The sequence below is a fragment of the Cetorhinus maximus genome, chromosome 12 (assembly GCF_964194155.1).
Source record: "Cetorhinus maximus chromosome 12, sCetMax3.hap1.1, whole genome shotgun sequence".
NCBI lineage: Eukaryota > Metazoa > Chordata > Chondrichthyes > Lamniformes > Cetorhinidae > Cetorhinus > Cetorhinus maximus.
Genome location: NC_135890.1, coordinates 58,119,701 through 58,133,412, shown reverse-complemented (window position 1 = coordinate 58,133,412; position 13,712 = coordinate 58,119,701). Strand labels below are relative to the sequence as shown.

Here is a 13,712-nt window from a genome sequence, read left to right as displayed (position 1 = left end):
ATTCCTGAATACTGAACGGATGGATTGCAGTGGGCTTATCTGTTCCTGTACCCTCACACTAGAGTGTTTGACTTTTTTTGTTTGTTGCACATGTTTCCACAGTGCTGGATGTGCAAGACTTTAAATGTAAGACTTTATGCAAGTCTAATTATTGCCTGGCTTTATTTCTTTTATCAGGTTGCTAGACTGGAAGCAGACAAAGAGGCTCTACATGACCAGATAATGAGTATTGATCCCACTAGAGATAGTAAACGTGTGGAAGCACTCTTGAGGGAAAAGGCTCAACTCTGTCAGAAGGTCAAGAGCTTGGAGGCTGAGGTTGCAGAGCTGCGGGCTGAGAGAGAGAATTCTGGCATGCAAGCTGAAAATGTACAGCGAATTCAAGTGCGACAGTTAGTTGAAAGCCAAACTGTCATTAAGTCTTTGGAGGTATGTTAGACCATAAGAACATAGGAGCAGTAATAGGTCATATGGCCCATTGAGCCTGCCTTGCCATTCAACAAGTTCATAGTTAAACCTCTCCATTGATTCTTCATCCCCAGACCCTTTGATTTGCCTTGTGCCCAAAAAATCCATCGGTTTCAACCTCGAATAGACTTATCGACTGAGCATCCACTGCTCTCTAAGGTACAAAATTCCAAAGATTCACATCCCTCTGAGCAATCACATTTCTCCTCATCTCAATCCTAAATGGCCAACCCCTTATCCTGAGACTGTGATCCTTAGTTCCAGCCAGTAGGAAACAGTTTCTCTGCATCTACACTGTCAAGTCTTTTAAGAATGTTACACGTTTCAATAGTATCATTAAACTCCAGAGAGCACAGGCCCGTTCTGTTCAATTTTTCCTCATAGGTTAGCCCTTTCATCCTAAGAATCAATCTAGTGAACCTTTGTTGCATCCCCTTTAAAGCAAGTATGTCCTTCCTTCGGTAAGGAGACCAAAACTGTCCACAGTACTCCAGGTGTGGTCTCACCAAAACCCTTTATAACTGAAGCAAAACTTGCTTACTCTTATAGTCTAAACCCTGGCAGCAAAGGCTAATGTATCATTTGCCTTTCTAAGTGTTTGCTGTATGTGCATGTTAACTTCCTGTGATTCCTGTACAAGGACCCCTACATCCCTCTAACCTTTTTAAAAGATTTCCATTCTTCCTACCAAAATAGATAATTGCACTCTTCCCCACATTATGCTCCATCTGACATCCAGTCATATAATCTATTTGTGTATGTCCCTTTGCAGACTCTTTTTTGCGCCCTTCTGACAGTTTACTTTCCCACTTGGTTTTATATCATTAGCAAACTTGGATATATTACACTTAGTCCCCCATCTAAATCATAAATGTAAATTATAAATGGCTGACACCCAAGCACTGATCTTTGCAGTACTCCACTAGTTTATGTCCTGCCATCCTAAAAATGACCCGTTTATTCTTACTGCCTGTTCACTGTCCATTAACTAATGCTCAACCCATGCTAATGTATTACTCCCAATCCCATGAGCCTTAATTTATGTAATAACCACTTGCGTAAGACCTCTATGAATGTCTTTTGAAATCCCACATATATTCCATCCACTGGATTCCCCTTGTTAGTTACATCCTCTAAAAAGCTCTAATATATTTGTCAAAAACTATTTCCCTTCATAAAACTTCTAATATATTTGTCCAACACTATTTCCTTTCTTCAAAATCTACATTGAGTTTGCCTATTCACATTGTGATTTTCCAAGTGTCCTGTTACCACAGCCTTAATAGATTGTAGCATTTAATATACAACTGTGAGGCTAACTGGACTATAGTTCCCCGTGTTTTCTCTCCCTCATTTCCTAAACAGTGAGGTTACGTTTGCTATCCATGATGTTTATTTCCAAGTCTGCTACCAACGTAATCAAAAATCTTGGCTGGAGACTGGTGCAGGATTTGCTGTGCATCCACACTTGATACAGCAGGATCATGAAGCTAAGGTGCCACTCTGTCCGCCAAGGCCAAAGGTGTCAACTGTGGTTCAGTGGGTAGCACTCTTGCCTAGAATCAGAAGATGGTGGGTTTGTTTTACTCCAGAGACTGAGCACATAATCAAGGCTGACACTTGGGTGCCGTGCTAAGGGATTGCTGCACTATTGGAGGTGCTGTCTTTCAGATGAGATGTCAAACCGAGGCCCCCCTCTGCACTCTCAGGTGGATGGAAAAGATTCCAAGACACCATTTTGAAAAGAGCAGAGGAGTTCTCCCTGATGTGATGGCCAATATTTATCCTCAACCAACATCATGAAAACAGATGATCTGGTCATCATTTTGCTGTTTGTGGGATCTTGCTGTACACATCTTAGCAGTCTCATTCGTGAATTACAAAGTGACCACACTTAAAAAGTACTTTCCTGGCTGTAAAGCACATTGTGATGCCCTGAGATTGTGAAGTATGCTTTCGAAATCCAAATACAGATTAGGATTCAGGCTCCCCATTATATACCAGTCATGAAGCTGATGACAGCAGGCATATTTATTGTGCCGTTTACAACTCTTATGAGACCGTTGTAACTTAGAAGGTCCTGAACTCCTTTGTTTACATATGGAGTTACCCTTCTGCAGTTCATAGAAACATCGAAGTTTGGTCATTAGTATGTGATTTAAAGGATGCCTGATCCCATATGATGATCAGAGAAGCTAATAGGTTTTTTGAGATTCAGCACTGGGGGAGGATTAATTACTAAATCAATATACTTCCAATTAATTTGCTGAATTTCTGCCCCTGGTGGAAGCCTTTGAGGTTGTAGGGCATCTACGCATACCCAGGTGACTGGTTGTTTGGTTTGCAAGAGGGACTGTCGAAGCACCTATAATTCATGTTGAATCGGGAACATTTTTGACACCAACACAAGGCTGTTGTTTCTATATCTATATGTACTAGTGAATAGCAGGACATGGATTGCCAGCAATTGTGAAAACTCACTCTGCATGTGCAATGATAACTACTTGACCGTCTCTCTCTTCAGGGCATCTATCAGATAGATAGCTGGAACACTTGGCCTTGTTTTCACAAGGTTGCGCTGTCTTGACTTAATAACTTAGGACATTATATGATTCAACTTGCCTGATTATGTAGGTTCTCATAATTCCATTGTTAGGTTTTGGTTGTTGCCTGGATATTGAATGAATGTGGAAGAATATTAAATTACTTCCCTTGGTCATGTTTGCTTCCAAAGGCATTCATGCAAAACTCCCCTTCAGCCTACGCCTTCCTTTTTGTTTCTGACCTCTTGTAGTTTGGAGCTGCTCATCTGGAATTATAAATGTGCCTCCAAAGAACCATGACTGTGGTTCAAAACAATAGCTTCAAGGACAGAATGCGCAGTCTGAAATAGTGGAAAGTAAAACCTCATTTCGGGTGGGTGGAAACACAGTGCCCCAGAACCCTTGGAAATGAATCTTGAGCCTTGCGTTCCTTTCATAGATCGCTGGATCCACCACTGTGTAAAGTGGATTTTTCAGCTTTTCTCTACAATACAGGTGTTGGGTGTAATGGGTATGCTGAGCTTAAGTTGCAGCCAGCTGTTGTCCCACCAAAACTCAGCCTTTCCTATTGATTTCATGTCAAAATAAAAGGTTTCACCTCTCACAGGTAAAGGGTCCAAATTGTGAAATGTAATCTAGAAATGGTGCTGGAACTCTTGTGTAATAGAATAGAGTGCAACTTATTCTGTTACTGTAGGCCTTACCACAGGCCTATACCTTGGCTTGTTTTGGAGCTGTTAGTTGAGATTTTACTAATTTGCTCAGATTGGTGTATTTTATTACCATTTATTTTTCTTTTTGATCCCAGGCAGAGAAGCAGTCGATTAAACTACAGCAGGAACGTTTGGAGAAGGAACTGCAGCTAGTTCTTGAACAGAATACTCAACTGACCAGCAAGTTGTACAAGGCAGAACGAGAGGTTAATGTTTTGTCCAGCAAAGTGAGTTATTGACTTGTCAACAAAAGGATGCTTGCTTGCATTGGATTTATTGGAGCTTTTTAAATAATTGTGTTAGACCATTGGAAATTTCATCTTACACTTGTATCAGCTTTATTTTTCTCATACTGTTTATTGTACAACATTACTGCATGTAGCAGCTAGTCATTAACCTTCAAAAAATGTTACTACTATCACAAAGCCAATTTGCAGAAATAGCATTATGTCAATTTATATTCCATTTTAAGTTCTACCCTGGATTTAAAAAAAACTGCATGAAAGTCTGATTATACTGCATTTCATAAAATATAACTTTGAAAGGGAGGGTTTAATTTCCTTTGGTATATTTGGTGCAGTCTGTAACTAAAGATATGCCAATTCAAGTTAGGAAGAATTGCATTCTCCCCACCCACTCCCATCTTCCATTTCTCTTCTCTCCACTCTGGAGATCACCAACTCATGTTGGAATGTGATTCCGTGTGTGCTACATGTCCCTCTTGAGTAAAGAAATTTCTCCTCATCTTGGTCCTAAGTGACGTTCCTCTTATTTTGAAATTGTGGCCCTGGTTATAGACTCCCCAGCCAGGGGAAACATCTTGCCTGCATCTACCCTGTCCATTCCTTTTAAGTATTTCCTGGGTTTCAATGAGATCACTTCTTATTCTTCGAAACTCTAGAGAATAGAGGCCCAGTTTCCCCAATCTCTCTTCATAGGACAGTCCCACCAACCCTGGGACAAGTCTGGTGAACCTTTGTTGCACTCCCTGTTTAGCAGTAATTTCAGCTTATAAAGAGATGAAGGACCCTAAATTACTTTTTTTAATCATTGCAGCTTGAAGAATGCAAACATTCTTATAAACTGGAAGTTACAAACATCAAACTAGAAGCAGCGAGAACCAAAGGGGAAGTTGAGAGAGAGAGAGATAACATGCAAAGCCAAATAAATGGTATATTTACAAATTTCTGTTTGCTTCATAAACCGTTTTTTCATCATAGATTTTCTGATGGTAATATTATAACTATTTTGCTCACTAGCATGCATCACTCGGCTATTTTAAAAATACAAAAGAAACTTCGGGGTAATTATGACTTTGGGCAATAGTGTAAAGCGCCTGATGTTGGATTAGCTGCTCAATATACATCTCCCTTGATTTATAGGGTGAGGAAATGGGGAAATTTAAAGGAGAGGAGAAGGAAGCTTAATTTAATGTGTAGGAGAGCAGAGAGCCGATATGGGTCATTGAGGGCAAGACTGATGGATGGGACCTGGAGATATCCACGCATTGGAGCTAAGATGGGCATTATTGTGAAGATAGAAGTAAGCAGCCTTAAGGATGGAAAGCATCTAGGCCTGAAACTCAGCTCAGTGTTCAAATGTTTGACAATGTTACAAATGGCCACATTCCGTCTGAGGCAGTGATCAAGGAGAAGAAGATTTAGTGGCAAAAATTTGCGGATGAGTTTTAAGTCCTTTCTAATGTTGAGCTGGAGCAAGTTATACTCATGCAAGTTTGGTGTCGACGAGGCTATGGCTAATGAGGTGGTGGAGATGTAGAGCTGGATGTCATCATTATACATATTAAAGCTAATCCATTGTGTATTAATGAGGTGACTGAGAAGACCAAGGATAGACCCTGAGAAAACTTTGGAGATGATGTTGCAAGTAAGGGAGTCCATTACCAGCGATGCACTGGTTATGTTCAGGTAGGTAGGACTGGAGCCATACAAGCATGGTCCCTCTAGAATTGCCATTGGTATTTTGGAGGACTTACGTGGCCTAAAAATGCAAAGGAGCTAAATTGAAATGACCAAGATTTTAACCTGATGTTCAACCAATTCATACAAATTGGAATTACTACCTTCTATCAGGGAGGGTGGGACGTTGTCTCCTTGTAAACTGCCCAGTTGGGTGGCTGATGAACCTTTGAAAAATAGCAGTTTTGGAATTTATTTATTCTTTCTGCAGGGTTGCAATCAGATATTGAGATTCTCAAGGCCAATATTGAAAGACACAAAGAGCTCTTGACAGAAAAGGAGAGAGAGCTAATTCGGAAAGTTCAGGCAGTTAAAGAGGAAGATTTCCAGAAACTTATAGCACTCCAAGATGAAAAGTGAGTAATGTTCTGGAAACTTTACTGCTCAATGCTATTGTACTGTTGGCTTGTCCCTGTTTTATATTTACTATTGTTTCAGCCTAAGGTAAACCTGGCTTTTTAGTTTTCTTACAGTCTACCCTCTTATGAAAAAACTAGCAATCAGTTGAAAATAGAGATGTAAGTTTGTGCCTAATTCCTAGTGCATCTTTTTCAAGAACTTTAACGCCTCAATTGGAGATGGCACAATGGGAGATGGAAGTATATCTGAATCCAGTGTGCTGAACCACAGATGGTCAGGTTGTGCTATGATTGTGTACATGCTGAATTCCTAATCACAACTTTACTGCAGTAGTCAAGATCAAGTGGCAGCTACACTTCCACATGAACCAGGAGGAACAGGTGCCTCGGATTGTACTTGCACATCTCCTGCATGTTTGGTGAGGGCCCAGGAGACAGTCAGTGGTGGTCACATTAAGTGTATGGGGTGGGAGGAAAGCATTGTTTTGTACAAAAAAAATCTTCTTCAGATTTTTACCCAACCTGCTAAATAACGGTTATGATATAATTTTTCTAAAGGGGTTTGGGGGTGGTGGTGGGGTGGGAGGAGGGGCCGCTGTGGAAAAGGATAGTGAACTTGGACATGGTTGGGGACACGCCTTTTAATCAATTCCATTAAGTCAATGGGACTGAATATCGGGTACAGGTCGATCAATACAGTGCCACTTGTTTTGTGTTCCCTCTCCTGTACGTTGAGATCTCCGATGACTTTATATAAACACTGATGACATGCTCGGTATTCCCCATGTTAAAAAGGTAATTAAATTATTTGCTTATTCAAAGGTTAGAGCTGGAGAATAAAGTTGCCGACCTGGAAAGACTGAAGGCTGAGCAGGACATAACATTTCATGCTGAACAAGAGCATATGGAAGAGAAGCTGAAAGCCGTACAGTTAGCAGAGGAGGCATCCAAGCGGGAGATCCAGAACCTCAGGTTAGAACAGAAGCAGTAAAACTATGTGGCACTGGTATATATTTGAAATTATATTTTTCACAGAGCTTGACTATGGAATACTTCTGTATCTTAAATTCGTGTGAAGGTATCTTGTCCTTTTTTTATACAAATATTTTTATAAAATTCTTGCTGCTACTCGAGATGGAAATGGCAAGATTTTTTGTTGTGTTTTTTGGGGCGATGTCAGGGCTGAGTAAGGTTGACCTTTCCCACTTTAATCACCCAGCATCAAATACTCCCATTGTTCTATCGCAGCAAAGTAATTAACCCTGGAAAGGCATCCCCTTGTGCATCTTTGAAGGTTTCTATATTTCCCAAATCAGCTGGCCTTGAGTTTGAGACTCAAGAGAAATCATCTATTTATGTTGCCTTGTAGCTTTGGTGCAGTGTGATGCGCCCATCCAACTGCTCAAATGCCTTTCAGCCAACAGAGAGAAACTTCCACCCTAATAGTCAGCTCTCGATTTGAACCCTGGGTCAGTGGATAAAAGGACAGCGTGATAATGTTTTCCTTTTGGAACTTGTATCAGAAGAACCAGTAGTTTTTAACCATTCGTCATTTAGTTTGAGTTTTGTAAGGAATCACAAATAACCTACTCTGAATGCATTATAATATGAGAACCTAAGTAATAGGAGTAGGCCAGGCAGCCCCTCAAACCTGCACTGCCATTCAGTAAGATCATGGCTGAGCAGTTGTCAACTTCACTTTTCCACCTTATCCCCATATCACTTGATTCCCTTAGTGCTCAAAAGTCTTTCAATTTCAGTCTTGAATATGTTTGTCGACTGAGCATCCACAGTCCTGAGGCAGTGAATCCCAAAGATTCATAACACTGTGAATATCAGAGATATATTTTAGCTAATTCCAATAAATTTATCTTTCTCGAAGAGAAACTACGGAATATCTTTGTATTTCAGGTAGTGGAGAACAGGCCCTGATGATGCTTTATTTGGTACAGTTAAGTGCTACTCCAGTTATCCATCATAAAAGCTCAAAGCTGCATTCCTTCAACTGCAGGGAGTAGAGCTGAGGGCCATTCCAGGTTGAGAGAGAGTGAGGGTTTCATTGGCAACTAGGAAACAAAGGCAAAGCTGAAAGTGATTGAGCAGATTGGTAGCTGCAGAGATGTTGTGGTGAAAGGAGGACCAAAGGCTGGACAGTTGGGAATTTAAAAGTTCATTCGTAAGTGATTTGGGTGAGAGTTTTTTCTGGGGGGTGGACATAGAGAAGTTGCTTGAGAGAGGAAAGTCAATGTAGGTGGAGAGGGAAACATGGAAGCGGACCAAAATTGACCTCATCAGTGATTGACACAATAGGATTAGAGGGGCCATGTGAGATGACAAAGTCGAGGGGTAGAGGTATTAAGATAGAAGGAGACATGAAGGGAAGATAGGAGGGCAGTGAACTCGAGAGATGGCACAATGAGGTGGAGGTTGGAATCTTTGAGGATCAGAAGTGCTCGGGTGCAGAGGCTGCAGGAAGAAAGCAGTAACGATATCTAGGTGAAAACTTGACATTGCACTTGGGTGGTTGGAAGATAACAAGGATTGTAAAGGACAGGCAAGAGGGGTGGAACAAGATGAGATGCTTAAAGGAGGAAAACATGCTGAAAGAGTAGGAGCACACATCAGGATGAAGCCTTGAGCTTTTATGGTGGACAGCCGGTTTGGCATCTGGCTGTATTTCAAAGCACTATCGGGGCCCATTCGCCACTACCTGGAATACAAAGATATATTCCCCAGCTTCATTACCCCTTCCCCTTCCCCTTCTCAATAAATAAAGTAGTCTATTGTGCTTTTGATGGAAGGGCTTGCATAGAAAGAGCTTCTCTAGTGCGTTGTAAATTTTGGTGCTGAATTTGCCGCTTTGTATTGTAGGTCAAAACTTCAACAGCAATTGCTTCAAACAGAAGAACTTGAAAAAGAGAAGAATGGCAGTGCTGAATTAAGACAGGTACCTTACTAAATCACTCTAAAATCCCCTTGGTTTGGTTACATTGCTGAAGAGAATTGCCAAAATGGGAAAGTTATGGAATGGGAAGTATTCTGCCATTGTACCATATTTTTTCCATCCCATTCTGCTGTCTGCTACAGAACCGGTTTATAACAACATTTTGTAGAATCTGATTTTAGAATCTTTGCTCATTCTTTCCTACGGCTGCTAAAGGCTTGAGAAATGACTTATGCAAGTACACATTTTTGAACAATCAGCTACTTTTCACTTATAGTAATGCATACTTCTTACTGCATTTAAACCACTTTCTGAACTTTGTATGCAATTTTTTGAGACTTCTCTAGAAAAATTATTTCTAACATGTTGCATTTTCTGTTGAAAAGAACCTTGAATATAGAGCAATCCCATATAGCTCAAAGAAGAATTGAACCATAAATATTATTTCAGAAGGGAGTAGGTTGAATTTAAAATTAAATTTCATTTTAGCTGGAACTAAATTATTTGATTTTTTTTTTCCCCCTAAAGCAAATTGGTGAACTACAAATGCAGCTTAACTCTATATCACAGTCGGAGAGTGATTTACTGGAGACCAATAAGAAACTGCAAGAAATGCTGGAGCGTTTAAAAGAGGAAATTCGGAATGCAAGAAGCCAAGCAGAGCAGGCACAGCAGGAAGCTGAAAAGTAAGCAGCTATTTCTTGTGACAGAATTACTTTATTAGCAGCATTTTAACTGTTCCACATTTGATATTTTTCCCTATTTTGTGTAGTGTGTGGAACTGAAGACTTCTATAAGTAAAGTCTTTTCAAGTTCATAGCTGAAGCACTGTGTAGCAGTGAGTAAATGTGGTGGCGTTCTCTGGACTGCATGAAGACGATCATTATTCTTTCGAGTTATCAACAGTCACAGATTGCAGCTCTTTCGAGTACAATCACAGTTCTTGGTTTCCGGGAGTGGGACATGAACCCACAACCCTCTGATTCAAAGGCGAGGGTGCTATGAACTGAGCCACAGCTGACACCTCAAGACGATCATTATAGTGCTCGCTGCAACTAGATTACATGATTGGCTTAGGCACTGACTACAATAAATTGGATTAGGATACTGGATGCAATTTAATTACTGCATATTTTTTAATTATCTGGAATATAGTTGCAGTATGAAAGACGCTGCTCAAGGAGAGCGATATGCCGTTTCCTGACCATGTTATCATCTTTTCCCAAAGCTCATCTTGTTTTAAAATCTTCGAAGCAATATTTCTAAACCATTAAGAGCTTTAAGAAAGAATACTTCTGGGAAAGTGTATAGCAACTGCAGCTTGTTTGGTACCTTGGGATTTGAAGGGGAACAAACAATGTGATCCTTCATATTCTTTAAGATTCACATATGATTCCATTTAAAGATCTTGGTCTCTTTTTTAGTACAGATTTAATTTTGCCAATGCATTGTGTACACACGTGTTAGTCACTGAGCTAATAAGGTGGGGAGAGTCAATCAGAATGCAGAGCTCCCTTGCATCTAGTTTTAGTATTTTCTCCTAATATTTTTACCCACTATTACTGAAGCCCTTTGCCTCCTCTCCCCCTACCCCAGTAGCCCAAAACCTTGATAAAGCCAGACAGTGTTCAGTGACCATGTAGGTGATAAAAACGCACATGTATTCACACATTTATTTCTCAGGAGAGAAAAATTATAATGAATTTAGATCTCTGTCCCACAAGATTAGAACTTATGTTTGACTATTTTTAAAATAAAGGAGGTCTCAGGAGAGAATAACTTTATCTCAGTGGATAAAAGAACAAAAAAGACTCGAGATGCCAAATGTTGAGTAACTTAATTTAGCAGTGTGCAAATTTAACAAATATCACTGACTTTGAAGACACTGAAAAAATATCACATCACAAATAATGAAGCCTCCTCTGTCTCTCTGGCAGTTTGAATTACTCTGTAACTGTGGTTAAAATTCCTCTAATGTGCTAAAATAGCTGAAAATATGAATGTTCTGCAAGAACATCTCCAAAGTACTCAGTTCCTGAATCAAAAATGAGCTGCACTGTGACCAATATAGAATTTATGCACTGGAGTGAACCTAGCTGCAAGAGTCTGATTTAACATGATGTAGTGAGTTTTAGTTATATAGGAAGGTGTGTTGCTTTGCTTTGGGATGCGCAGTTTAAGGATATCTTTCAGTTTGTTGATGGTAGATTCTCCTGAAATTAAAGCTGAGCATGTAGATTATGAGGACATAAAAACAGAAAGTGCTGCAAAAACTCAGCAGGTCTGGCAGCATCTGCGGAGAGAGAAACTGAGTTAACGTTTTGAGTCCACATGAAAAAAAGTCATACTGACTTGAAATGTTAACTTTGTTTCTCTCTCCACAGATGCTGCCGGACCTATGGAACTTCTCCAGCATTTTCTGTTTTTATTTCAGATTTCCAGCATCTGCAGTATTTCGCTTTTAGATTGTGATGACATCTGTGGGATTGGAAATAGCATTTTGTAAATTTTAGAATCCATTACCTGCACAGACTTGGTTAGTATTTTATGTAGAAAGAAAGGTTTCTGTTTATATAGCACTTTTCACGATCTCAGGATGTCTCAAAGTTTACAGCCAATTAAGTATTTTTAGAAGTGTAGTCATTGTTGTAATGTTATGGACAGCTGATGGAAATGCTCATTGACAACAAATTAAGGCAGCGAGAAGGTCAACCTTAAGTGTAGTGTAGGAGAGCAGATTAAGAAGTCAGGGTTCGCTGGGCTATTTCCCTCCACCTTGTAGAGTTGCCAGCAGTTTTTTTAAAGGTTCACAAACACCATTGGCTCTCATGTTTCACTTCTGCTTTTCTGTGACTGCGCCTCCATTCAGCTGCAAAATCCATTTAGTGGTGCACAAGTGTCAGAATTGCATATTTTGGAGTTCCTTGCATATCTTCATGTGCAACAATTGTGTTAAAAAGGGTGTGTGAACCTAACAGAATGACCTAAATCAGTGAAACCGCAAACTGTGGTTTCAAAGGACAGTTAACCAGAAGGAAAACCTGAAATTTACTCACTGGCAGTAATGTTCTATTTTCTTCACCTTTGCAGTAAACTCTGCTGATAATTTTAGTCTTTATTCATTCTCATTACTTTTTTATTAGTTAAGAATATGCTGTTAACCATAAATGTTATTTTGGCATTATGCATCAAAGGAAAACATTTATAATGGTCTGCAGTAACTTAAAGTGCAATGACTATAAACCATTTAAAATATCTTGTCTAATTAAAGTGTTTTTCTTCTGGGTGAAACGTTAACCCAGGCCCTATCTGCCAGTTTACATGGGTGTAAAAGACTCATAGCACTATTTTGAAGAAGAGCAGGACCAGCGTTTATTCCCAGCGTTCAGGCCACAATCAACACAAAAACTGCCAAATCTAGTCATTGTCACATTACTGATTGTAGGAGCTTGCTGTATGTAAATTGGCTGCTGCATTTCCCATAATGCAATAGTGACTACACTTCAAAAATTCTTTCTTCATTGGCTGTAAAGTGCTTTGGAATGTCCTGTGATTGTGAATGGTGCCAAATAAATGCATTTTGTTTACTGATAAAGCAAAAACAAAGCAGTTTCTTAGTCCAGCTGGTATTCTTTAAAGCTTTACTTGTAAACATTTACTTTGTATAGTAACCCTCCAAGACAGTTCTTCTATGTTATATTTTGCACAGGCTGATGGAAGACAGACGCATTGAGTGGGCAGAAGAGAAACATAAGTTGCATAATCATAATGGAGAACTGGAGGAAAAGTACTGCCAGGCCAAAGACCGTCTGCAGCGTGCTGCTTTAGCTCAGAAGAAGGTCTGGCCTATTTCTTTAACCTATCAAAAATGTAATTTGTGTGAAGTCCAACCTTGCCACAGAAATTCTATATTTTCTTGCTTCTGTTTTTACAGAGGAAAACACTAAATGAAAGTAAACAGAAAAGATTGCAGGAAAAAGTACAACTGCTGGAGGCAAAGAAAGAAGAACTAGAAATTGAGAAACACACATACAAGTAAATTAGTTTTTCAGTGTTACTTTCCATATGAGTTCAACAAAGCTATTCTGCTGAGACATAGGAACAGGGAGAGGCAATTCATAATCTTGAACCTGCTTCATCATTCAGTCAGATCATAGCTGGTCTGCAACTCAATCTACTTACCTGCCTTAGATCCATATTCCTTAATACACTTCCTTAACAAAAATCTATCCAAGTCTTGAAAGCCCAAGCAATCACAGCCTTTTAGGAATAGCGTTCGAGATTTCCACTACCCTTTGTGTGAAAAAGTGCTTGCGATTTGACTCCAGAGTGGCCTAGCTCTAATTGTAAGATTATGTTCGTTTGTTCTTGGTTCACCCAAGAAAGTGTGTTTACCTTGTAAAATCCTTTCAACATTGTAAGTACCTTGATTAGATCACCCCTCAAACTTCTATATTATGAAGCTCTGGTACCCATTCTGCTCTACATATTTGATACTTTTTGTAGCTCATATAGATTTAATAGTTTGGCTACACAACCCACATCACCAGAAATGAGATTCTCAGTAAGGTTTCTGGTTCTCAGTTCCTCCCCATGCTTCTGCTTCCAGCTCAGTTTCTGTCACCCAGTGACCATAGCTTGCTGCTCAAAGTCAAAAGAATCTTGGATCATTTTAAAAAGAGGAAGAGGCAGAAACTGGGCTGTAG

The 13,712-nt window shown here is 39.7% G+C and overlaps 1 protein-coding gene across 1 annotated transcript in view; it reads left to right on the top strand.

The window, feature by feature from the left end:
- The window catches only part of LOC144687485 (centrosomal protein of 83 kDa-like), a 101,076-nt gene that overhangs the window by 32,519 nt on the left and 54,845 nt on the right, over window positions 1–13,712 (top strand). Inside the window, exons 6-14 of the mRNA XM_078553690.1 lie at window positions 178–429; window positions 3,820–3,951; window positions 4,781–4,895; window positions 5,915–6,059; window positions 6,885–7,034; window positions 8,934–9,009; window positions 9,535–9,692; window positions 12,716–12,845; window positions 12,941–13,041. Of these exons, the coding sequence (XP_078409816.1) occupies window positions 178–429; window positions 3,820–3,951; window positions 4,781–4,895; window positions 5,915–6,059; window positions 6,885–7,034; window positions 8,934–9,009; window positions 9,535–9,692; window positions 12,716–12,845; window positions 12,941–13,041 (1,259 nt within the window). The remainder of the gene's footprint in view (window positions 1–177; window positions 430–3,819; window positions 3,952–4,780; window positions 4,896–5,914; window positions 6,060–6,884; window positions 7,035–8,933; window positions 9,010–9,534; window positions 9,693–12,715; window positions 12,846–12,940; window positions 13,042–13,712) is intronic.